At 56.1% G+C, this 25,391-nt stretch overlaps 1 protein-coding gene across 1 annotated transcript in view; it reads left to right on the plus strand.

The window, feature by feature from the left end:
* Nucleotides 1-268: 268 nt before the first annotated feature.
* Nucleotides 269-25,391, plus strand: part of POC1A (POC1 centriolar protein A) — a gene marked incomplete at its 5' end in the record, with an annotated part of 73,535 nt that continues 48,412 nt past the window's right edge. Inside the window, 7 exons of the mRNA XM_079713967.1 lie at nucleotides 269-490; nucleotides 3,220-3,304; nucleotides 4,305-4,476; nucleotides 4,831-5,010; nucleotides 6,388-6,495; nucleotides 7,911-8,026; nucleotides 15,702-15,835. Coding sequence (XP_079570093.1) covers nucleotides 269-490; nucleotides 3,220-3,304; nucleotides 4,305-4,476; nucleotides 4,831-5,010; nucleotides 6,388-6,495; nucleotides 7,911-8,026; nucleotides 15,702-15,835 — 1,017 coding nt within the window. The remainder of the gene's footprint in view (nucleotides 491-3,219; nucleotides 3,305-4,304; nucleotides 4,477-4,830; nucleotides 5,011-6,387; nucleotides 6,496-7,910; nucleotides 8,027-15,701; nucleotides 15,836-25,391) is intronic.

Below are 25,391 nucleotides of genomic sequence, written 5' to 3' on the forward strand. Positions count from 1 at the left end.
ACTTCGGGATGTTATTCACGGTCCCGCCCTCATGGCATCTTGGGAAATGTAGTCCCACTTTCCTCTAGACACAAGGATGAGGGCGTCTTGGAACTGCATTTCCCAGAAGGCTGTGCTCGCCGTCTCGTTAGCCGGGGTACGGGTCGGTGGGGCGAATCTCTCATCCTGGACTTTTTAATTTCTCAGGGGGAATGAGTGACGGTGGACAGAGGCCTTTGGCGGCGCTGTCTGTAGGCTGCCTGGCCTGGGGGCGCTGGACACGGAGACCATGGAGCCGGCCATACAGCTCTCCTTCCAGTCGGGAGACAAAAAGCCGAGGCGCCGCGTCTCCTTTAATCGCGGTGGGCGGGGCGAGGCGAAGCGACCCGCGTTGCTATTGGCGGCGGTTGGGGGCGCGGAAACTGAAAGGGACGCAACTGCAGCCGCTGCTTCCTCGGGCTCCTCTGGCGCCTTGGGCGCCCCTGGCCCCGCCATGGCCGCGCCCTGCCTGGTAAGTTCCTGCCAGCTGCGGCCGCCCGGGCTTTAGTCTCCCCGCCTAGCCGGACGGAGGGTTCCGAGCCGGTCTTCTCTGGCTCCAGTTTACCGTCTGTGCAGGGGGCACTTGAGTACGGGCACCTGGTGAACGCCTCCTGCGAGCCAGGCTCTGTTCGGGCTACCGGGGCTAACAAACCAGCCTCTGCCCCCAGGATTTGCATCTCCCCCTAGCGGGGGAGACACTTGTATGGCCCGACTGGAGGTGTGACCTGGGGCCAGCGCCGGGCCTCTCTGGCTTCTGTCTCCTTATCCTGAGCAGTGGCTGGCTGAATGTGGGGGTTTGTTGAGGGTGCACCCTGTTACGACGTGTGGGAACAGCAGGCCCCCGGGATGCCCGGGACGGCCCAGGCCTGTAGTGTGACCTGGGCCAGACTGCCCTCTCTGAGTCCCAGGTTCTTCGTGAGGCCAGAGGGGAGCACTCCAAAGCCCCTCTTTTTGAGAGGTGGTTTTGAACCTGAACCTGCCTGGTCCTCTGGCTGGGTTGAAAGTCAAGGACGCTGGGTGGTGGCCTGTTGGCTTCCTTGGGTGTCTGGGCATGTGAGCAGAGGGCCCAGACTAGGAACTAGGCCTTTTGATCTCTAGTGGTGTTTCACCCCCCACCCCAATATATAAACCACCTTTAGGGGAGATGAGGAACCAACAAGCCTGTGGGATTGGAAGAGAGGGTGTCGGGAGATTTCAGGCGTCCCCTGGTTAGGGGCGGATCTGAACTTGCCTCTAGAGGGTGCACTATTTTACCCTTATTCTTACAAGTTCAGGTGGAGCAGTTTCTGCTCAGTTCCCCGCCCTCCTCCAGCTGCCATTCCTTCTCTTGAAAGGAGGACTCCGGCTGGTGTGTTGGGGCGTGGAGCTGGGCAAGGGGCCACGGGAGCCTTTGTTCTGGTTACAGCTCCCTGCAGTCCTTGTTCTGCCCCAAGGCCGTTTTTTCCTCAAGAGGAGGCTTTGCTGGGCTCCCTGGTGCCCCCAAAATGCTTCTTTGAGGTTTAAGATATTTGGGGTAGGGGGAGATGTCTGCATGGCTGGACTATAACTCTCCAACATGAATTGCTGTTGGATGGAGAGAATCTCTGGAATATTATCTCCATGTCTCCCTAAGCTACTGCTTCTCTGATGTTGGGTGGAGTGGAGATGGTCATAAAGCCACTGGGGGCTTATTCAGGGCTGACCTTTGGGTTCACTGGTCGGTCCACAGTGGGACTGAAGGTATAGGATCTGATTCCTGAGATGAGGGTGCTGAAAGTCCCCATTTTCTCTTCTTGGGTCTTTCGAAAAATAACTTTATTGAGATATTATTCACATACCATAAAATTCACCCTTTTGAAGTGTAAAATTTAGTGGTTTTTAGTACACTCACAATATTGTGCAACCATCACTGTCTATTTCCAGAACATTTTTGTCACCCCAAAGAGAAACCCATACCCATTAAGCAGTCACTCCCCTTCTTACTGACTGGTCCCCCTCCGCCGCCCCCGCCCAGTCCCTGTCAACCACTAATCTGTTTTCTATCTTTATAGATTTGCCTCTTCTGGACATTTCATATAAATGGAATCAGACAAAATGTGGCCTTTGGTGTCTGGCTTCTTTCACTTAGCATAATGTTTTCAAGGTTTATCCGTGTTGTAACATGTGTCAGTAGTTCATTTTTATGACTGACTAATATTCTGTTGTATGGATATACCACATTTTGTTTATCCATTTATCTGTTGATGAATATTAAGGTTTGCCCACTTTTGGGCCATTATGAATAATCCCGCTATGAACATTTGTGTACAAGTTTTTGTGTGAAAATGCTTTCAACTCTTATGGGTATTTACCTACAATTGCTGGATCATTTGATAACTCTGTTTAACTTTTTGTAGAACTACCAAATTGCTTTCTACAGTGACTGGTTTTTGTTTTTATTTTTAAACATTGTTTTGTCTATTCTGTTTGTTTTACATTTTATGTGAATTTTGGGATGAGCTTGTCAATTTCTGCAAAAAAAAAGGCATCTGAGATTTTGAAAGGGATTCTGTTCACTCTATAGATCAACTTGAGGAGTATTTCATCTTAACAATATTAAGTTTTCCAAACTATGAACATGGGATGTCTTCCCATTTATCTAGGTCTTTCTATACTTCTTTCAATGATGTTTTTTAGCTCTCATATGTCTTGCACTTCTTTTGTTAAGTTATTCCTAAGTATTTTGTTCTTTTTTACGTATCATAAATGGAATTGTTATCATACTTTTATTTTTCACATTGTTCATTGTTGGTTTACTTGATTTTTGTATATTGATTTTGTATCCTGTAAGCTTGCTGAACTTGTTTATTAGTTCTAATAGATTTTTTAGTGATTCCTTAGGATTTTCTATATACAAGATCATGCCTTGAACATTTGTTTTATTTATTTATTTATTTATTTTTTGGTGGTACGTGGGCCTCTCACTGTTGTGGCCTCTCCCGTTGCGGAGCTCCGGACGTGCAGGCTCAGCGGCCATGGCTCATGGGCCTAGCCACTCCGTGGCATGTGGGATCTTCCCGGACCCGGGCACGAACAACCCGTGTCCCCTGCATCGGCAGGCGGACTCTCAACCACTGCCTTGAGCATTTTTAAATGCTGCTGGCTGTTATAGGAAGAGTCTTGGCCCTGGGGAAGCCCCTTCCTCATCCAGGCTTCACATATTTGACCCTGGCTCTCCCTCAGGAGGACCCCTCACTGGAGAGGCATTTTAAGGGCCACCGGGATGCAGTTACCTGTGTGGACTTCAGTCTCAACATGAAGCAGCTGGGTAAGAAGAGGCATCTTGTCCTAGGCACTAGGTTATGAGCTGGGAAGGTCGTGTTTCCTCCCGGGAGGTGTGGCGTGGGGGGAGCAGGGCACAGCGAGGACCCAGGTGCTTTGTCTAGACCTACCTCCTGCTTCAGCTGGCCAGCTCTCTGGGCGCTAGGCTTTATGAGCTCCATTCTGCATGTGGAGTGTGAGGCTCAGAAAGGTTGGGGGCCTTGCTAAGGTCACACAGCCTTTGAGGTTAGGACCCGGTTCTGGGCTTTTCCCTGCACACCCCATCCACCTCTCAGGTCTGGCCTGCAGAATGAGCCCTTAACAGTGGCTTTTTCCTTGGGTCTTTATTGATTCTGTTGTCCACAGTACCACGGGCACACCTCCTTGTTGAAGACGCCCACCACTGAGAAGGATGGGGAGCAGAGCTGGGTGCTCCCGTCCCCCCACTGCCCTTATGCTGCAGCCGAGTGCTCCCTCCTTAGCCACCTGGGGGTTCATACACAGCTGTCGCGGCTGCAGCTTTCTTGTTTCTATGGACAAGGCTCCCCCTTCATCCAGTGGTCAAGGTCCCCTGCCAGAAGCTGCTGGTCTCGTGATACCCTGGAGATTAAGAGGAAACTGAAGTCATTTTTGGTCTGTTCTGGGGACCTCCACTAGGCTTCTGATGGGTCCTCTTAATGGTAAAAAGGCCACTGGATTGAGCTGGCTCCCCAATTTTGTGAGGACTTGCTCTCTCGAGCCGCAGAGTGTGTCTGTGGGGAGACCCGGGACCCTCGGTTACAGCCCAGGTCTGGTTGCTGTGTGGGCCTGCTGCCTGGAGTGGTGACAGGCCCTAGGCTCTCCAAACTCCTGCTCAGCAGTCACTGGAGGTGTGGCCTGTCCCCATGGAGAAGGCAGAGCTGGGCTGTCCCTGCTGCCTGCACCCCACCACCTACCCATCTCCAGCATCCTGGTGGAGGCTCCGGGCCTGCTTGAGCCGAGCGTCATGGCATCTGCTTTCTCCTCAGCCAGTGGCTCCATGGACTCATGCCTCATGGTGTGGCACATGAAGCCCCAGTCACGTGCCTACCGCTTTGCCGGCCACAAGGACACCGTCACCTGTGTGAACTTCTCCCCTTCGGGACACCTGCTTGCCTCGGGCTCCCGCGACAAGACTGTCCGCATCTGGGTACCCAACGTGTGAGTTAAAGGCTTGGAGGGGCTTGTCTGAGTCTGGGCCCTAGTGTTGGACTGGTCACAGTGGGACATCTGCCCCACTTCCAAGGAGGTACCATCAGAAGCTGGGGCTTCAGTCGGGGCCCTCCCCTTAGGGCCAATAGGGAGATTCTGGGCTGACCTCAGCCATCCTGGAAGGGATTCCACCTGACACTGCTTGCTCGTGGGTGAGGCTCTGGCTTCCCTTTTTGGGGACTGAGGCACTCAAGCCTGGATTTACTTTGGGAGGGTTCTGAGGGGTGGGGAGGGCTTCGATGTGCCCTTATGTTGCTGTTATGGGTTTATGGGTTTCCTGACTCTGGATACCCATCCCTGCAGCAAAGGTGAGTCAACCGTGTTTCGTGCACACACGGCCACAGTGAGGAGCGTCCATTTCTGCAGCGATGGCCAGTCCTTCGTGACAGCCTCCGACGACAAGACAGTCAAGGTGTGGTCAACTCATCGCCAGAAATTCCTGTTCTCCCTGAGCCAGCACATCAACTGGGTCCGCTGTGCCAAGTGAGTAGTGTCCTACCTGGAGACCGCTGGAGGGACCCCGGGGGTTGGAGGGCACAGAGGAGTTGCCAGGTGCTAGCACTGTGACCTTGGACAAGTTACTTAGCCACTCTTCATCTTCCTGAACCTTAACTTCCTTGTGTGTGAAAAAGAACAATAATAGTTCTCACATTGTAAGTTGTCCAAGCTTCACTGAGCTAATGCATGACAAGTAAGTTAGTCCATTGTCAGCCACGACTGACCCCTGACGCCTGTGCTGATGGAGCCCAAGGTGAGTCATCAGGGGCCACTTATTAGCAATAGCAACAACAAGATAACGTCAGTACCACCACTAGACATTTTCTTCTAACTCCTCATGGCAGTCCCGCAAGTAGGTGGCATTGTTGCCATTTTGCAGATGAAGAAACTGAGGCTCAGAATAGTGTAGTATCTTGCCGTGGGGCACATTGGGAGTAAGTGGCAGAGCTGGAGTTGGAAGCTGAGTGTCTGGCACTAAGGCTTGCCTACTTTCCTCTGAGGACGTTCTGCTCCTCAGAGGTTGATTTTGCTTCAGAGCTGCCAGATGGGGGCCCAGGCTTCTGAGAGGGGTTGGTCTGGAAGCCGGTTCTCCCTTTGGTGTGGGGGCCAGTGCCGTGGGGATGGGGGCCAGCTGATTCAAAGCACCTTTCAAGGTCTAAGAATTGCAGACACAGCTGTGCCTGCTTCTAGCTTATTCTGTTCCTTTCAACAGAGATCTCACGTGTCGAATCTCTGTGCTCTGGAGGAAGAGGATGGGGTGTCTGGGGACACTGGGAAACCATGGGAGTCAGAGGTTGGGGACTGTTGAGCTGTGTTCTGGGGACCCCATGAAGTTACTTGTTCTCCAGGGCCCTCATTCCTCTGTCCTGGGAGGTCCCTGATTATTCTGAGAGGCCCTCACCATTGGGTTCCTGAGAATAGGAGGGGCCCTGCCAGCAAACAAGTGTTGAACTCACACCGGGCCTTTGGTGGTGGGTCCCCAGAACCTCCACTCCTTTTTTGTTAGCCGGTTGGTTTTGCTGACCCATTCTCAGAGTTAGATGTGGATTCAGGGCACCTGGGAACAGGATAATGAGGCCAAGTACCAGCAGTCAGCATGCATGTTGCCATGTGCAGTGCTGGGGGCCTTGCGTGTGACGCTATTGCCTACCTGCTTACCAGGAGGTAGGCACCCTTCTGACCCATCTTGTAGAGAGAAAGGCATTTGCCCAGGATCACTCAGGGTCAGAGCAGGGCATATGGCCCAGGAGGGTTCCTGAGGTCAGGTGGTGGGCAGCTCAGGAAGGGTGACTGTGGAAGATGGTGTGTGGTGCCCGTGATGTCTGTTGACTGGTGATGTGACTTGTGCCCCGCCTGGTTCAGGTTCTCCCCGGATGGGCGGCTCATCGTGTCTGCCAGTGATGACAAGACTGTCAAGGTGTGGGACAAGACCAGCCGGGAGTGTGTCCACTCGTACTGTGAGCATGGCAGGTGAGTCCCCAGACCCTGTCCTCCACCTGTAGGCGCTCGAGAAAAACATAGACCTGGGCTCAAAGAGGACCTAGTGGCCTCCAGTGGCCGCACTTGGGGCCCACCGCCATGTCTCTGCTGCTCCCTGGCTCTGTGTCTTTTCGCGTGTGGGCGGAAGTTTCTGCCTCATCACCATCCCCACAAACAGTAAGAGTGCTTAACCTCAAGGCATGAAACTCTTTTTAAACATCTTTATTGGAGTATAATTGCTTTACAATGGTGTCTTAGTTTCTGCTTTATAACAAAGTGAGTCAGCTATACATATACATATATCCCCATATCTCCTCCCTCTTGCGTCTCCCTCCCTCCCTCCCTATCGCACCCCTCTAGGTGGTCACAAGGCACCGAGCTGATCTCCCTGTGCTATGCGGCTGCTTCCCACTAGCTAGCTGTTTTACATTTGGTAGTGTATATATGTCCATGCCACTCTCTCACTTCGTCCCAGCTTACCCTTCCCCCTCCCCGTGTCCTCAAGTCCATTCTCTACGTTTGCGTTTTAGAGAAAAACAAATACCATATGCTAACACATATATATGGAATCTAAAAAAAAAAAAATGTTTATGAAGAACCTAGGGGCAGGACAGGAATAAAGATAAAGATAAAGGCATGAAACTCTCGAGGCCTCTCTTTTCCCTTCACTTTCTAGTTCTCAAAATTGTGACACGTCTGTCTAAAGAGGTTGAACCCAGACCCCCAAAAGGATGTTCTCCTTGGTGATGACTTTATAAGTGAAAGGCTAATCAGGTTCTTGTAGTGGATGGTGGCTGTTCATATCATGCTGCATCACTGAGAGGGATGAGCCTGCATTTGAGCAGGGACTCACCCAATCTGGGTTCCTAGATGAACCCCAGCGTCTGCCCCTTGTTAGGTTGGGAGCCCCAGGTAAGGGTCCCTCCCGAGGGCTGGCCACGATACCAGCCTGGGTGTCACATATGAGTATATTGAGGGCCCTTGGCTTGTCTTCTAGAAATAGGTGAGCCAGTGGTTCTGGGACCCTGCTGGCCCTTGATATCTGGGCCTCAGTTGGCAGGGCCTGCCCTGCCTCCTGCTCTGGTAGGGGCACCAGCTCTACCTGAAAGCACCCGAGCAGCTGGCTGACCTTTGGTCTGAAGACAACTTTCTCTGCTCGCATTTAGAAGTTGGTGCTGAGACTTGCTCCCTGGTAAGTGCCCCTCAGGTCACTGCTAGCCTCTGTTCTCACCCTCTCCTTCTTGTTCTCCCTTGGCCGCCTGGTAAAGATACAGGGCAGTAGGGAGGTATTCTGGGCTGAGGGAAGAGTGTGAGCAGGTGTGTGGGGATGGGGATGTGCTGGATGTTTGGGGGTCTGTTCTGAGCTGGGGCGGACCTCCTACAGCATGCGGTGGCCCCCTTTCCAGCTTTGTCACCTACGTGGACTTCCACCCCAGCGGCACGTGCATCGCCGCCGCCGGCATGGACAACACGGTGAAGGTGTGGGACGTGCGGACTCACCGGCTCTTGCAGCACTATCAGTGTGAGTGTCCCCGAGTGGCTGCAGTGGGACTGTGCCACGCCGGGTGTCCGGCTCTTGGCTGTGGGGCTTAAATGGGCCTGAGGACAGCTGTGGCTGGCTTGGGGTTAGGGGGGAGTCCTGGGTCTGTTGGGATCTTCAGGGGTGGGTAGTCTATGTCGTGGCTGTCCTGGAACCTTGGCCCGGAGATAGAGCGTGGTGCTAACTGGCATCCACCAGCCCTTTGGTGCCCACTTACGAGGTGGCAGAACCTCACGCACACTGCGGTCCAGATGGGGGCTCTCAGTGGGGCTCTGGCCAGGGCTCCTCTTGAGGGGCACTTCTCAGGGGCTGCCCATGCCACTCACCTCCCCCTGTAATGGAGGCTCTGTCCTCCAGGGCCAAGGTGACAGCCCTGGAGGTGGTGAAGGAGACAGGTCTGTCAAAAGAGGTCAGTGTTGGTGGGACCTTAGCCACCTCTGGTTCCACGGTGTCCTCCACAGATGTGGAGCCATGAGCCATATGGAGGGGGCCAGGCTTGGAAGCCAGCCCCGGTGCTGTGTCCCCTTATTTATATATATATTTAATTATAGCCCTTGGAAGGCAGGGCAGCGGGCTGTCGACGTGGGCTGGTATGGGGCTGCAGGAGGGAGGTGGGAGTGGGGGCAGACTTGGGTGAGCTTACGATGAGAGAGCTGAAGGTACTGGGATATGGAACTGGCCTCAGAGCAGGTATGACTGGGCAGAGTCCTAAGTCACCCCAGTTGTGGGGATGGGGCCCAGGGGAGGGAGCTGGTGAAGGGCCACAGGAGGAACTGGGAGTTGTGCAGGGGGCAGAATGGGTGGGCAGGCCTGGGGGCTCAGGGCTGAGACCAGGGAGAGTCAGAGCTGGCGTTGTTTGAAGAACTGTGGTTGTTGACTTGGGATTAAGTTTCAAGTCCATGGGCTCACTTCCAAAATTCACACCTGAAAATGGGAAGGACATATCTGGAGAAAGGTGTGGGGCATGGGGTTCAGAGCTCTCCCCTTACTCCCCACAAGCCCTTCCAATTCTCAGATGTTTGAGGCCAGGACTTTCTTGGGATAACTGAAGGAACAGACCCTCCAAGAAGGGGGAGTGGATCCTGGTCTTGAAAAGCACATGGTGGAGGGTGACTCTGCACCCAGCTTCATCATTTTTAGCTGTGTGACTTTGGGCAGGTTACTTGACTTCTCTGGGCCCCCTGGCACAATGATAAGGCCTGTTTCTTAGGTAGTGTTGGGAGGGTAATGAGTTGGTCCATGACAAGAACTTACAGAGTGCCTCACACAAAACAGGAACCAGGCACAGTGTTAGTCACAATGACAGTGATGCTGAGTCTCAGTCAGGAGGTCTGGTCTCCCAGCGAGGCGGGCCCAGTTGGTCCAGGCTTGCAGTACTGTACACCACCACCAGGTGGCAGGGGCCAGCCACGAGAATGGTTCTTTCCTCAACAGGGAGTCCTGGGGTTTGTCACTGATGCTGTTTCAGACAGAGGCTTCCTGAGCAGAGCCCCAGCAGGGTCTGCCCTCTACTTGGAGACCACGCCTCTCCCTCCTCTCCTTCAGGCTCAGAGGCCTTTCTCCTCCTGCTCTGGGCCAGGCCTGAGTTGGAGGCTGGGTACATCTGCATAGCTGACTGGGCGGAAGGTGGGAGGTGCAGAGGAGTGCTGGGTGGGAAGGCCACCTCTGAGCGTGGGGTCAGGAGGGAGGACTTGGACAGGGAGAGACAGGAAGGGAGGTGATGAGGCAGAGCAGTAGTTAGGAGTACGGGCTCTGTTTCCTGTCTGTGAAGGGGTGGTGGTAGCCTGCCTTATGGGGATTGTGAGGATCTGATGGGAGAATCCACATGAGGATTACAATACACTACTGGGTACATGGTTTGTACCACATAAATCTTGATACTGGTGAAGAGAATCTCCAGGTGACTCTGGGAGAGTCCAGGCCCACCTCTGATGGATCAGGAACCTAGGTCTGGTGTTGGCGAGGTGCAGCAACAGGTACCTGCAGGGGAGGGCCTTGAATGCCATGCTCTAGCCCAGGGTCCCAAAGATGCAGCCTGGCTGGAAGTGCTGGGACAGGGGTGAAAGGGTGAGGGGCATCTGAGAGGACAGCAGTGCTGAGAGCCTGCTTGGGTAGGAAGCCATGTGCCTAGGTGACTGGTGGGTGGGCTGTCAATGCCCGATGTCGGGTGAGAGCTGGGCATCAGAGTGGGGCAGGGGTCAGGCCCAGGGGGTGGGTTTTGGAGACTGAATAGAGGCAGAAGCTGATGCTATGGGGTGGAGGGGCCAGCTGGGCCTAGGGATCTGGGATGTGAGAAGGGCTGAGGCCACATCCTGCATCCCTGTGATTGAGGGGCTGTGGAAGAAAAAGGTCCACAAGCAGCCAGAGTGAGCAGGGGGAGCCCGCTTTTCCCGTGATGGAGGGCTGAGGAGAGCAGAGCCAGGGGACTGAAGGAAAACAGGGTCTCCTAAAGAGGGCGGTCAGGGGGTGGCATGATGCAGAGCAGTTGAGGAGAGTGGAGGGTGCTGGGGAGAGATTCCTGGGGGAGCAGTCTTGGCAGTGGGTGGGGGTGGGAGATCAGTGAGTGGCAGGGCCCAGGGCTGGGGGTGGACTTGGATAGCATCAGAGGTCAAGTCCTGAGGGGGCCTGAGGTGCATGAGGCTGACAGGCTCCACAGTGAGATTTCAGTTTGTTTTTGCTGCTGTCCTTTCCTCTTGTGATAGAGCCACTCAGTGAGCCTGCAGCATCTTATTCCTAAGCCACCCCTAATAGAGACCAGAGGCTTCGGGGGGCCTGGAGTACCCCATAAATAACCCGGTTCCCTCTGAGCTCCCTGCCCAATGCATGGCACACGGTGGGTATTCACAAGGCAGCAGACTCATCCCACCACCTCTGGGCTCAGCCTCCGGGGCTCAAGGAGAGCCTGGCAGGTCTGAGCTCATTGGTTGGGGGTGACAGCCCTCACCCTGTTTGCTGGGGAGGGGCCTGGTCAGGTGTGCTCAGCAGCTCCCCTAGAGAGCTCCGTGGCAGAACCTTCTACCTGAGAGACCCTCCTAGCCCCTGAGTAGCAGCTGTCCCCCCACCCAGAAGAGGTGCCGGGGATCTCTTGGGAAGCTGATTCCCCAAGTAGGGCTCCCAGCCCCGCGGTAGCAGGCATCTGAGCTGTTTTCTGTCCCTGACCCCTAGGACACCCAGGGGGGAGTGTTTAAGGACAGTGACATCCAGTGTCTTCCCTAATTGGGCTTTGGGCGCATAAGCTGTTGGGCTCTTCTGAGAGAAATTGGTTCATGATACTGCAAATGTGTGGCCAGCAAGCGCAGCCAGCCTGTGGCCAGCCGCCGTGATCTTGCTCCGTGGAGGGCACTTCCAGTCCCATGTTGGGTTGTTGGAATCACTCTGGGCTACAGCAGGCAGCTGGCACCATTTGTCTCAGGCGAGGAGTTTCTTGCTCTGGCCTGTCACTGCAGGGAGCAGTTCTGATTTCCCAGTTCAGCAAGGAGTTGGTGGGGCACTGGAGCCCCGGGAGTGCCAGTCCCCACGGAGGTGGGGTGGGCTCCGCCTGCTCTGAGCCCACACTAAGACTGTTCAGACATTGAGCAGCAGCAGCTCTGTCCCGGATCCCTTAATGTGCTTTGCGGTTTCCAGGCACGTGCGGGTTCATTATCCAGGGACAGGCCTGAGTGGTCAGCAGGGCAGGGCTACTCCCCATTTCACAGATGGGGTGTTTGAGGCTTGCCCAGGTCACACAGCTGGGAAGCTATGGGTTCCTCTCACCATGTTGATTCTAGTCATTTACTTGCCTGAGGCCCCCAAAAGGGCTTGGTGTGGCTCTCTCCAGAAACTCCAGTTAGAGCTCAGAGTCCCAGCTTCTCTGTCTACTGGTCCTTAGCATGTCCCTGGACCCCCTCCCTACCCCAGACGTGGTCACGGAGGGTTTTAAAGCCGCTGTGCAACCAGCAGTGCAGGCCTGCACCCTTTTTGGCGTTTGGAGACCGAAAGGGTTGATCAGGAGGCAGTGCACCGTCCCACCTGCTCTGGCCAACTCACCGGCTCTCGCCCACCATCCCTGAGCGGGTGTTCCTACGACATTCGCGAGATGACTGTTCGGAGTGTCCTTTGCTGCTGCTGTCAGAGCACCTTCACTGTGTGAACCCATAGCCTCCTGTGAGCCCACAGCCACTGTGTCACTAGTAATGCCAGTTGTGCGTTGTGAGAGGCCACCCTGGCAGAGCGAGCCGAGCCCCTTGTGGTGGGCATGTGGTGGGGCCCGAAGGAGACCTCCTGCTTGGGCACCTTGGGCACCTGTGGGTCTCTGTGGGTCCCATGGCCAGTTTGGAATCCACTGGGCAGTGGGCCAGATTTGCTGAGGGGTCTACAAGCAGAGCTGTGCGGGCAGCTTGTGGATAGCCAGGTCTCTCCTTAGGCCACCTGCTGCCTGCAGGCTGTGGCCCGTTCCCAGTACTTGGGGGCAGGGTCTGCAGTGGCCTCAGTCCCACCCTCCCTGGCATCCTGGTGACCTATAGAACATTGACGCTGGTACATCTCTGACCCTGAGCTGGAGTCCCTTCTTTGGGGTCGCGGTGGGGGTGGGGTGTAGCCCACATTGTGCCCAAATGGCAGCCTGCCATCAGCTGTCACCTATGTCTGCCATGGAGCTAGGCGGAGGGCCTGCAACTTTGGGCTTGGTGAAAAGTGGATTGTTTGTGTGCTGTCACTGCTCAGGGCTTCGTGACGGGAGGCTCACCCCCTCGTGGGGCAGCCAGGCCTCCGTGGGAGACTGTCATGCAGGGCTGATTCTATGAGGCCTCCCTGGTACAGCCCCACCCTCAGCAGAGCCAGAGAGGCTGCTCCAGGCTGGCGGGGCCGGTGGGTGAGGCAGGAGAGCGAGTGGGGAAAGGTGGGGCTGGCACATTCCCAAAAGCCTGGCTTGCCAGGCTAAGCCTTGTTTTGGAGTAAATGGTTCCAGATATTTCTACCCCAGCCAAGAGGCCTTAGCTATTCCTGCCATTAATAGTGGAGCAGGGCCTCGGGCACCCTTCCCTGGGCCGGTTGGGAGGATGGGTGGCTGTTCCCTCCCTTGGGTGGGCTTGACCAGGTGGGAGAACCTGGTGTGGTAACCACGCCCTGCCCCTGCCGCCCTGCTGGTGCTGGGCAAACCCTGTGTTTCCTGAGCTTGCCTCCCCCGATCCACGCTGCTGCTGGCTGTCCCCTGCCAGCTTTGTCTCGGGGAGGGGCTGGGGGGCGTTCATGCCAGCACAGGCTGCCAGGGGCTGCAGAAGCAAGAATAGCGCGCCCTTCTCCAGGCTCAGCGAGGCAGATGTGCCAGGAGCAGCATCTAAGGAGGCCCAAGGGGAGATTGGGGCGTGGTGAGATAGATGGAGGGCAGCTGCCTCTCAAAGCTGTCCCACTGTGGGCCGAGGGGTCAGGGGTGGGCGGGACTCCTCAGGGGCATCTCGCAGTGTTTGTGCCCCTCTCCTACCCCCACTCACCGCGGGTGTGAACCAGCGTTCTGGCGAGCACAGCCAGCCCCTCAGGAGCACACACGGGCTCGCAGCCTATAGAAGCACAGCCTGAAGTGCCTGCAGAGCCTGGGTCTCCTTCTCCCCAGGCGTGACATGCTCGTTTTGGGGGAGGGAAGGATTCACTTTTTATCATTTGCTCAGTTGTATAATCATAGTGACTATATTCTAAAGCTGAAAAAATATTTTTTGGAAGTATGTAGAGTAATAATTAGAAGTCCCCCTATTCCTGTCCTCCCCAGAGAGCACCCCTGCTCTGTGTCTGGAGCTTCTGTCCACACCTTCCTCTGGGTCTGCACACGTGGGTGTGCGCCCCACACGTGGGGAGTCACAGGCACACCCTGTGCGCCACTAACGTTCTTTCTGCTGCTGCTTGTGGCCGGTGCCTGTTCAGTTTTGCTGGGGTTGGCTCTGGCTTTTTTTCTCTTCTCTCCATGCCCCCATTTCTGGTAAACACTGAGGGTGCCGCCCCCTGCCTCATGGCCCTGAGTGTGGGAGAGCGTCTGGCCGAGGGGCTCTGGACTCCGCCTCCAGGAGCTGGCTCTGGAGACCCCATCAGCCCCACTCCAGGCCGTCTCTTGGAGTTCCTGGTGCTGAGAGAGTGTTTAGACCTAAAGATCATGTTATGTAAAGCCCTAGTGTCTCCCCTAAGTGTGCTTGGGAACGTGAATCCACACTCCCCGGCACGTCTGCACATCGGCTGGCCTGGTGTCTGAGGGGCTTCGTGCACCTCAGTCAGCTCTACTGAGGGCCGTTTCATGGTGGGTGTGTTTACTGGTCCAGCAGTGGTTCCTGTAGTCTCACGGTGCCAGGATGAGGGGTTGGTTTTAGAATTTGCCTTTATGTTTGTGGCAGTTCTGACTTGGCGGGGTCATGGTTATCCTAGCCCCTCTGGTTTCACTCACGAGGCCTGTAGTAATGGGTACGAAGGCACCTGGGTCTTCCTCAGCAGCTACTCTAAGCTGTGATATGGCTGGTCCACACGTTGATGTCCCCATGTGGCCTGCCTGGTCCAGTTCACCTACTGACCAACTGCTTTTTGAGTCCCGCTCAGTGTCAGGCACTGAGCCAGGAGCCAAGGACCCAACACAGCCCCCTGCCTGATGGAGCACATGGTCTCATGGGGGACCCAGCCAGGAACCAAATAGCTGCACATAAATGTAAAAACCCTGCTGTGAAGAGACTCATGGTGCTTCAGGAGGGACCAAACAAGGGGGTGACCCTGATGGCGAGGTCAGGGGAGGCTTCCCTGAGGAGGTGACTGAGCTGTGAGTGAGCTGCAGGGTCTGGGGAAGAGGTGGGCAAGAGTCTTCCCGGCCCAGGGGGAACAAGGGGTGGGAAGGTCCCACAGATAGGGAGCTGACAGAGCTGGTGTGGCCAGATCTTGGAGAGTGAGGGACACCAGCGTGGATGGTGAGGTTGGGCTCGAGCAGTGGGGAAGAATCGTGGATGGGCTTGAGCTGTCGAGTGGGTTAAATGGCAGGACCTGGAGTAGCATGGGATGCCTGGGGTAGCAGAGAGGGACATCAGGGCTCACTCTGTACAGAGGCCTCACAGGCTTCACCTGGCAGCATGCCTACAGCACCCTAACTTGTGGGTGCTGTGCCACAGAAGGAGAAATGGGCTCAGTGTGTGAAAATGCTCGCTCAGGGTCCCGGGGTGGGCCAGTAAGGAGGCTGGGATTGGAACCCGGGCCTGACTGGCTCCTAAGAGCATGTCTTAAGCTGTTTTCTTGCCTGCTCCCATGCCCATCCTTTCCCCTGGGGCAGGGGCATCATATTGGCATTTCCAGGGGTTTTCTTTTCCATTTGGTTTCCCTGAAGTAGCAGCATGTGAGACAGATTGAGCGTTATGTTTGAGCACTCTGTTCGGCTCTAGCTTGACTGATTCGTGAGGAGGGAGAGGCGGAGGAATAGCTTGATCTCTCTGGCCTTGCCACACGTGCTCCTGCCTGCCCTGCGTCTCCTGCTGCCTGCCCTCATCTCTGGATGAGTCTCCTCCTGCACTTTGTTTGTGCTGCCCTCCTGGGAAGTCCTTGTGGGGCTCTTCATAGCAACCCTGGGCAATGGCCGCCCCGGCCCAGACCTGTGCCGAGCCTTCTGGCCCGTCTTCTGGCTTCGTGGGCCTCCCAGCCCATCTGAGTGACGTCCTTCCTCCAGTGCACAGTGCGGCGGTGAATGCCCTCTCCTTCCACCCGTCGGGAAACTACTTGGTCACGGCCTCCAGCGACTCAACCCTGAAGATCCTGGACCTCATGGAGGGCCGGCTGCTCTACACACTCCATGGACATCAGGTGAGGGCGTCGGCCTGGGCTGAGTGGCATGGAGTGGGGTGGAGGTGCTGCCTTGAGGTGGCCCTTCCCTTGGAGCCCGATGGAGGGGTTCTGTGGTCCCCTCGCAGCCTGCACATTGGGGTGAGGTGCAGAAGCAGGTTTCCCACCCACAAGACCTGTGACCTCTGGCAGAAGTGCTGGGCCTGGTGCTGCAGCTGAGAAGGGAGTACAGGGGTTCAGTTGGGTGGGGGGTCAGAACGGAGGCCTCTGGACATGGTTGACAGACTTTTCCCAGGGGCTGAATGGAATCTGTCCCCAATGACTTCAGGCATCACTTGGTCCAGAAGTTGAGTAGAGCCCTGGAACTCATGCCCTGAATTGCCATCAGGCCTCCTGGGGCCCTTTGGAGGCAGAAACAACAGGTGTCTTGCAGAGGCGGGTGTGAAGGAGGGAAATCTTCCCACACATTCATTGGGGAATTCCTAGAACTGAAACGAGGGAGAAAGGCCTTCTCTCTGAGCATCTTTCACCAACACATCCGGTGCCCTGGCCCCCTATGTGGGCAGTAGCTGGGCCCGGGGCCCGGTGGGTGGTGGGCTGCTTGCGGTTCTCCCCTGCAGCCGGCCTGGGTGTGGCTGAGCTGTCTCCTGCTGAGCAGAACGGTCATCAGAGTGTCTCCTGCTGGGACGTGGTCTCCACACCCAAGTGGGGCACGGGTGCAGAGACCAGAGCATTTCAGTTTGTCCACTTCTGCACCCATGAGCAGGGGCAGATGGGATGGAGAGTGGGGACAGGCTCTCTGCACCTCCCTGAGGGCTGAGGGAGGCCGTGGGGTGCTCATGTCTCTTGGGCCAGCAGCTAGGTGTGAGGCGTCTAGCCCAAGGCTCTCTGGATCCCACTGCCATCTGAGTCAGAGCACAAGGGGCCTTGGCCATGGCTTGGAGTGGGGGCATGGGCCTTTTCTTCTGCTTCCTTGGGACCTGGAGGCCGCTTGCCCTCAGCCCATGGTGACCCTTGGTCCTCTCTGTCAGAGAAATGTCTGGTGTGCAGGACCAGCGGGCCTGTTCCCCTGGTGTCGACACATCTAGGTGTCACATATGGCCATTGCACTGGCATGATCGCTGCTCCTATTATCAGCCTGTGGGGGAGCCACCTTTGCTAGCCCTTTGGCAAGTAGTTACTTAGATTCACACGTAACCAGTTTCGGATCTTATAACCAGGAGGGCGTTTGAAAACCACATGAACACTGCTACCTCTCCTCCTCCCACGAAAACGAAGGAAAAACAATGCACAGAAACACCGTGCAGGCAGGTGCATCCCAAGTGATCACCGAGCACTTTCTCCTTTTTTGTGGACGTTCTTTAGACAGCTGACTCACCTCTCAGCGTGAGAAGCCTTGAATGCAGCATCTAAAAGGCCATTCCTGTGTTCAGGCCCAGCATCAGCACATATGGGAAACCTGTGGACATTGTTCTCCCAGAGAAGTGAGACAGGGGCCAAGAGAAACCGCGCAGTTGCCTATCTGCTGTTGAACCTGGAAATGTGGGAGACAGGATGAGGGACAGCGGTGGTTTGGGGGTGTGGAGAACGGGAAATGGCTTCAGAAATCAATTCTTCCTCAGGGCACCAAACTCGCAGTGCCCAGAGGAAAGGGGCAGAAGGAGAAGCGAGCTCACCTCTGTTCATCTTGCCGTCCATTTGTCCATTCATCATCCGCTTCCCAGCTCACCGGGCTGAGCACCAGGGGTATGAAATGGATGTCGTGGTCCCACCCCCTGGGGCTCATGGCCTGGGAAGCAGGGGACTCTCTGGGGACATCAGCAGAGCCGAGGTGGCATGAGATGTGTTAGGAAACCAGGAGAGGCAGGTTGAGTCTTGGGTGGTACTTGGAAGGTTGGGTGAAGCAGGGTAGGCTTCTCCCCGCTCAGATGAAAGTGGGAGTCGGAGTGTGAGGCTCACATTTGTTTCTGTTCCGACCCCCCAAAGTCCCTATCAAATACAGAAACTTAGCATTGGTGTGCCGTGGGTCTTAGGGGCTCTTCTTCCTGGAGTACCCATAACACAGCCCCACTGTGAGGTGCAGGGTGTGGGAGCCCCAGGGCCTGGCTTCCTTGGGGTTCCACAGACCGATTCTGAGAGGAAGGAGCTGGCCAGAGCCCCGCACTAGCTTTAACCCCTCTCCTCTTCCTGGAGAGCTGATCTCTCCCTTTCTCCTCCTCCTCTTCCTCAAGACCTGTAGTGAGACCACCGTGCACTCACCGGTGGCAGCTCAGTGCTGGGTTCTCCAGCGGGCCACATGGGCAGACCTGGCCCACTTCCTTTGCCCTCTCTGCCTCCAGGGCACTTTCTTTTGGGCACAGACTCTTGAAGAGTCTGGTCTCTGGGCTGATGTCGGAGGGCAAGCACGTGGTATGTGTGTGTGAGGGAAGCTGCAAAACCTAGCCCCCACTCTGTGCCCCAGTCTGCCAGGGTTTGCTGTGACTCCTTGTTGGGTCTGACTCTGCCCCTGGGTTTGGGGCGATTCAAAGTCAGCTAAGGGTGGCTTCCTAAGGAAGGAGAGTGCGGTTGAGCAGCCTTGATTCGGGCAGTTGTTAAAATCAGTCCGCCAGCTGGACCAGATACCTAGTGTGGGTGGACATCTGGGCTGGGAGCGGGAGCGGGAGTGGCTTTGCTCTCCCCGAGGGGACGAATCCGTGGAAGTTGGGCCTGTGTTGTCACTGGGAGCCAGTGTGCTCCGAAAATGTCCCTGACCTATGAGGGTTTGTGACATGCTGTCGGGCCAGAGTGGCTCAGCTCCAGGAAGAAGTTCTTTGACAACCCTTTGGAGGATGTATTGACTCCTTTGGAGAATGTATTGCCCCTGCCAAGCCACAGGGAGAGGGCCTGCACCACAGGCTGAGGAGTGGGCTGAAGCCCCGCCCAGATGCTCTGTGCAGTGTCTGGTCCTCTTAGGCTCCCCGGCTCGTGAAGTCCCCTCCCTGTCCCGTCCTTCTGGGAAGGTGCACAGCTGCACTCCTTGGTGACTTGAGCTTCCACATTCTGTTCCAGGAGGTAGTGAGGGCCCCACCAAGCACAGCTGTCACCAGCCACTTCCTGAAACCTGTGGCACCCACAGCTCCCAAGTGGTCCCAGATGCCCAGGGATTCTGTCCCCCAGATGAGAAGGCAGATTTGAAAGCACCTTTGAGTCCTGGTGGGGGAACCGAGGTCCAGAGAATGATCTGGACTTGTAGGGGGTCTCATACAGCTTAGGATTGTTGACCTGGAACGAGTACCCACATGTGCAGTTTCCACCACACCCATTGACCTCATATGTATGGCTTTTAGAAGTTGTGATCTCACTCTTGTTTTCAGATCACTGGTCTGTGTAGGAGGCCAGCGGGCCTCATAGCTTCTTGTGTTCCAGCCTTGCTGCTAGGTGATGGCGTTCTGGTCCAGCAGGAGAGGGATCCCCAGGAAGCTTTGGTTTGGACTTGGAGGACCTCCTTGTGACCGCCCTCAGGCATAGCCCCGAGGGAGCCGTAGAGGGAGGGCTATTGAGTTGTTCTGCCGCGTGGAGCAGCCACCCCTTCAGGCCTCCAGGTCCACGCTTATGAGAAGGGACAGTGCAGGCCGGGGGTCAGAGGCCAGCCGAGAGGAGCGTGCCACAGAGAGCTGGTGCTGCGGGGAGCCAGACCTTGAGCAGGAGAGGGGGCTCTGTGTGTGGCAGGGAAGTATCTCCGTGTCCTGTGAGAGGGCCGGCCTGAGCCAGCCCCACTGGGGGAAAAGTGAGGAAGGGTCAGGGGAGGCCATGCTGTTTTGGGTAGAAGCTCTCTTGCCTGAGTTGAGGCCCAAAGCCTCTTATTGTTTCCTAAAGGTATAGGGGCACCAGGACAGGCACATAACAAGTGCAAAGCTAAGATCAGGATCACCCAGTGTGGCCTGGGTCTCCTGGGCTGGGCCCACGTGCTGGCACTGAGGACAGCTTGTGCCCCCAGGAGTCTGACCATGCTGGCAGTTTGGTGGTTCTCTGGAGTGCATGTGATTGGTCACACTTCCATCGGCCCATGTGAGGCCGGCTTACCTGTGGGGCTGGGGATGGACGTCAGTTACAAGTTTATTGTGAGCCTGAAGGATTCTGGTGCTTCTCCCCTGCAGTCCTGGCTTTGGGACTCTGAGCCACAAAGGGCCATTCAGGGGGTGTGGCTGGTGACTGAGCGAGGCTCCTGCCCCGTGGGAGCTTGACGCCACATGTGCTGTACCCCAGAAACAGCTCCTTGGCTGCAGCTGGGGCTCGTGTGGCTCTTCAGAGGCTTCCACGGGGTGGATGTCTCCAGGTGATTTGGGGAACAGGCCAGAGAGCTGGGCAGGCTCTTTGCTGGCTCCAACCCCACATGAGCCCTGGCCCCTCACCGCCCTGCTACCCCTGCTGTGCAGGGGCGGCAGGTTTCCAAACTCAAGCCGAGCAGACACTGATGCCTTTGCCAGGGCAGGTGTGTGGGACAGGCTGAGGAGCCTGTTGGGGCTGAGAGGTTGGGTAGCCCTCTGCTTCCAGACAAATCTGCCCATCCGGGTGGAGAGTGAACAGAGCAGGGAGGCACTGCCAGCCTGGATATGGTGCACTATCCTCCTTCCTCCGCCACTGGGGACACCGGGATGATTTCTCTCTCAGTGATTGGGTTGGAAAAGAGCCTGCACCGGTCACCTTTGCCAGCTGCTTTGACTGAGACCAAGTGCCGGATACGTTCGGTTGGGGAGGGTTCACAGCCTTATCTGATGCCCAGCTTTCTAAGGAAACACCCCAGCATTTCCAGGGATGAACAGCTTGTACCCACCTGTTTCTGGTTTAGAAAAATGGTGGACACCCTCCCATCTTGTTCAGCCAGAAAACCCTGAGCCTTGGGGGGCCACAAATGGGAGGAAAGGCTTTGGACGTTGGAGTCAAACCATTCTGGCTCCACTTCTTAACCTGTGACAGTGGGCAAGACCTTGACTTTGCCAAGCCTTTCCTCCTCTGTAAGAACGACGCCCATATCTGTCATAATGGGAGAGGACATGTCCTCACAGATGCCAGTCCCTGTCCTGCGCAGCTCTTGGAAAATGACCCCATGCTGTTCTAGATGAGAGCTCTTTAAAAGGCTGTTTAAAGTTTCTCTTATGGGCATGGTCCTGGCACCATGGATGGGTAATGTTTGTTAGGAAACTGAGTACATATTAGGGGGCTCTGATGACTTAATGCCCACTGATGGGCACAGGGCTGTAGCCGTCGGCCCCTCCCCCTCTGGGATGGGGCTCACCTATTTCCCCTCCTCCCACTCACCCACAGAGTCTCTGAAGGGTTTATCTGGCTTCTTATTTTATTGAGGGTTGTTCTCATCTGCCCCAGAACATCCTCTTGCTCTGGCTTCTCTTTTGTCACACAACTCCTAAAATCTGTCCCACAGTGGGTGGGCTGTAGTGATTCCCCGATAGCTTGTCCCCAGCAGCTGTCCTGAGTGGGTTCGGCCTGCTGCTGCCTTGGTCTACAGGTCTGCTTCCATTGCCCTTTATTAGTCCCGCCCATTGGGTCTTTTCCAGGGCCTGACTCCTGGAGGACAGGCTGGGTATCTGATGACACTGGGCTGGGTAGGGGTGCCAGCGCCTTCTCTGAGGCTCTGGGAAGTCTTGCTGTGGGGATCCGCCACGACCGGGACAGTTAAGCAGGAGGAAAGGGAGACCCTGCTTCTCACTGGATCCTGTACAGACTTAGGGCGTCAGCTGCACGGGAGCTTCCTCACCCCGCTCACCCCTCACTTTGCCGCAGGGAAGACCAGCAGAGGGGAGGGCTTTCCCACCAATGGCAGCTGTCTTTCGAAGCCTTGTGCCCCGAGCAAGGCCCCCATAGTTTTGTGTGGCAAATGTGGGGGCATCGTTCTAGAAATACAGGTTTATTTTTCTGTATTTTCCGAAACATAATCTCGAGACATGCTCATTTGGTTTTAGTCCCCAGAGCTATTTGGGAGAGGAGAGTAGGCGGGGCGTGGGTGGGGCGTTAAATCTGGTGTTTGCGGCTGTGCAGTTGGCGTACGTGTCTCTGTGGAGTGACTGAACCGCACAGGGACCAGTGGGCACGTGGTTCCCCGAACCTCAGCTGGCCCGCAGTAGAGCGAGCACCCATCACCCAGGGCCCAGAGCCCCAAACCCGGGGCAGCTGTGTGAGGGGCTGTGCTCGGTTGTCGAGAAATCACAGGCTCAGAGCACGGGGTCGGCCGACGCTACTGGCAGCTTGTGCCGCGCTGGCGGGCTGGGGCTGGGGAAGTGGCAACAAGGGGGACTCGCCCTCTAGGAGGAGAGACAGCAGGGGGACAGAGCGGCCTAGGCACGTGGGCCGCCCCTGGCTGCCCCAGGAGGAAGGAAGCTCTCAGAATGGGCCCCTCCCACCTTGTTTCTCTGCGCCCTGTGGCCCTTGTGTAGTTGTTCATTTTGGAGACTCGCTTTGCTGCTTGAGAGGCTTAGATTTGCCTTGGATGGTTGGGCAGCTCCCAGGAGAAGTGAGGGGACATTAAGAGGGAGAGGATCTCACTTACTCCAACTGAAGTAACCAAGAGCTCAGCCTGACCCCCTGTCCCCTCCCGACAGCCCAGAGTTGAGGGCTGGGAACAGGTGTCCTTGGCCAAGGTCAGGAGCAGCCTAGGTGGCCAGTTTCTTGTCCGCGGGGCCCCACAAACGGACATAAGCACCAGCCCACAACAGGTCTAGCGAGTGAGTGCCAAGCCTCCCTCGCGGGGATTTGTGGAAGAATCGTCCTGGTGGACTGGGTTGCGGTGTCTGCCTGAGCATGGGGGTCAGAGTCCAGAGCACCCACGCCAGAGGCCTCCTTGGTCTCCATGTATCTGTTTGATGGCCGCTCTTCTTCTACCTCTGATGTGGGGCATGTGGTGTGATGTTGCTTTTTGTTCACTGGCAGCCAGTGAAAAACATATCAAAACCCTTGCATGGTGGGGGTGGGGGCGGGGGTACCTGGCCTGGCCTTTGCCCCTGTAGCTGTTGTGGCCACAGCGGTCAAAGTTCAGGTGTGCAGGGACTCAGGGAGTCAGGCCGGAGGGGGTGAGGCCAGCGGAGAGGTCTGGACAAACTGCAGGGGCTGTGGAGTGAGAGTCGTCAGGAGCTGTGGGATCTAAACACCGTGGCATCCTTTGTTTTGCCTTTCTTTCCCCCCTCCATTGACGCCTTGCTGTTTGAGAGTGAAGGAACCAGCCAGTATGGGTCCCTTGGGTCTGGAGATTGGCAAGGCAGAGGCGGTGTATGGTGAAATGACTGGGTGTGAGTCCAGCTGAGCTCGAGGGCCACGTGCAGCTGGGTCAGGGGGGAGAGAGAGGTGGGGGACTGGGCTGCATCCAGTGCTCACGATGATCATCTCACAAAAGGCCCCAACTGGCCAGATCCAGAGAGGGAGGGAGGAAGGATCCGGTTGAGGCTAGGCAGCATCCCTGCCAGTGGACCTGGCCTGGAGCCAGATGGGGACCAGGGCCTCAGGCAGGTGGGCACCCCTGGCGATCAGGGGCAAGTCAGACCCATGCTGCCGAGGGCCCAGCTGAGAGCTGCTGCTCGGAGTCCCGCTCAGGAGGCGCTGCAGAGGCCCCGGGCCTTGCCTGTGGGAAGAAACAGCTTGGCCACACCCCTGGCCCTAGCCGGTGAACGAATGCATCAAGAGTGACTAATTGACCAAAAGGAATCAGTCACTGTGAAGGCGGGACAGTCTCAGAGAACACTCCTGATCACAACTGATCCCTGCCGGTGATAAAAGAGACTCCCCCAGCCCGCAGGGTTTGGAAACTAGAACTCACTTCTAAATAACTGCTGGGCTAAAGAGAAAATCCCAGTGGAAATGGAACATTTGGAGATGAAGGACAGTGAAAATACTGCATATGGGAAACTTTGGGGATCCAAGCTCTAAGATGGCAGTCAGAGGCAAATTTGTAGCCTTAAATGAATTTATTTAAAACCAAGAAAGATCAAAAATAACCAAATTCAGAGCTCAATGTAGGAGGCTGCAGAAAGAACACGGAAAGAGGCCTTCTTGAGCTCACAGTTTTGCGGAGCGGCGAGCAGTTCAGTGGGGCCAGGGTGCTGATGGGAAGGACAGAGGAGAGGGCCTGGTGAGGTCTCTGGGGGTCTGGGTGGCCTGGGGCCCCGAAGGCCCACCAAGGGTTGGGTTGAAGATTGTCAGCAGTGAAGAGCCGAGTCTGCATTGCAGTCCATGATGACTTTGGCCCACAGCAGAGCCCAGGGCCAGCCATTCTGTGGGCTGTGCTTTGAGTGCCCTGGACTGCTTCTGTGGGCCCCGGGGTGGATGGGTAGGATCCTTCGTGGAAACCACTCTTTCCAGGAACATCGAGGTACCTGGTGCAGGAGCCATGCAGTCCTCTTGGTAAACGGGCACTGTTGGGGAGGACTGTAGGCCTCAACCCTCAAGAGCTCCTCTGAGCGCCCTTGTCGCTCGAGCCCTCCCTGGAGTTTCCTGGGACTTGGACTCTGGGGAAGGCTCTAGTTCTTCTCGCCTGGAGGGCTCCTAGCACCTGCTTTCTGGTCCTGATCCCCCTGCCAAACTGGGCTGCCGGCCACATTCTTCAGTGGTCCTGCTGCTGCTTGGCCTCCAACATCTTGTCCCCAGCTTGGCATCTGGTGTTGAGTGTCAACAGGAAAGGAGACTGACCCACGAATATTTATTTGGTTCCTTAGTTGCTGTGACTTCTTGGAAACCTGCCATTCCTCAATGAGCTCTGGGCAGCCATTGAGCCTGGCTTTTTTGACACTCCATGTGCTGTGTTCCTTCCCTTTTCTGTCTTCCCTCTTTGTTTTTCCTCAAAATGAGAACAGTTTTGTTTTGTTTTTGTATTAATGTAACGGTGCTCTATACTCGTTAAAAAATTCAAAGTGTGGGAAATTACAGAGATTTCTAAGACTCAAGTAAGTCACCTGAAATTGCCTCCCCCCACTTAAGTCCTGTCAGTGTGGTGACTGTCCGCCTGGAAGGGTATCTGGGTGACAGACGACCTGCTCCCATCCTACCCCCAGGCCCTGTGCCTGCAGCCCGTGATGCTGCGCTCCTGGTATTGCACACTCACCTATGCAAGTGGACATTGTTCCCCATCAGTGAGAATGGATCTCCTTTGTCCTGATGGATGGCTGCAGAGGACTCCCGGGCTGCTGTGAGCCCAGCCCCTTCTGGCCCCTTGTACTTCTTCATCACCCCCACTATGGGCAGCTCGGAGAGGAGGAGCCGTGGGTAGATTCCAGAAGCATGGGCAGACGTGCTGCCTCCTGCCCAGTGTGCCTGGGCCCAGGGGGCAGCTCTGTCTAACCTGCCTGTCTCTTCTGGGCAGGCAGAAGCTGGCCTTGCTCCGTATTGTCGGGTCCCTTTCCAGCCCACAACCTGTCTAGTCTTTTCTGCCACCGAGTGGAAGTGCTTCCCAGTATTCCTGTTGTCCACGGGTCCACCGCTGTGTCAGCCCTGCTGCTGGAGGCCCCTCATATTCGCTGTTGGAGCTCCTGTTGCTCCCTGTCCTGCTCTGGAGGAACTGAGGTGGCCTTTGATGGGGCCCGCACTGTCATCATCT

The sequence above is a fragment of the Hyperoodon ampullatus genome (assembly GCF_949752795.1).
Source record: "Hyperoodon ampullatus genome assembly, chromosome: 10".
NCBI classification, from domain to species: domain Eukaryota; kingdom Metazoa; phylum Chordata; class Mammalia; order Artiodactyla; family Ziphiidae; genus Hyperoodon; species Hyperoodon ampullatus.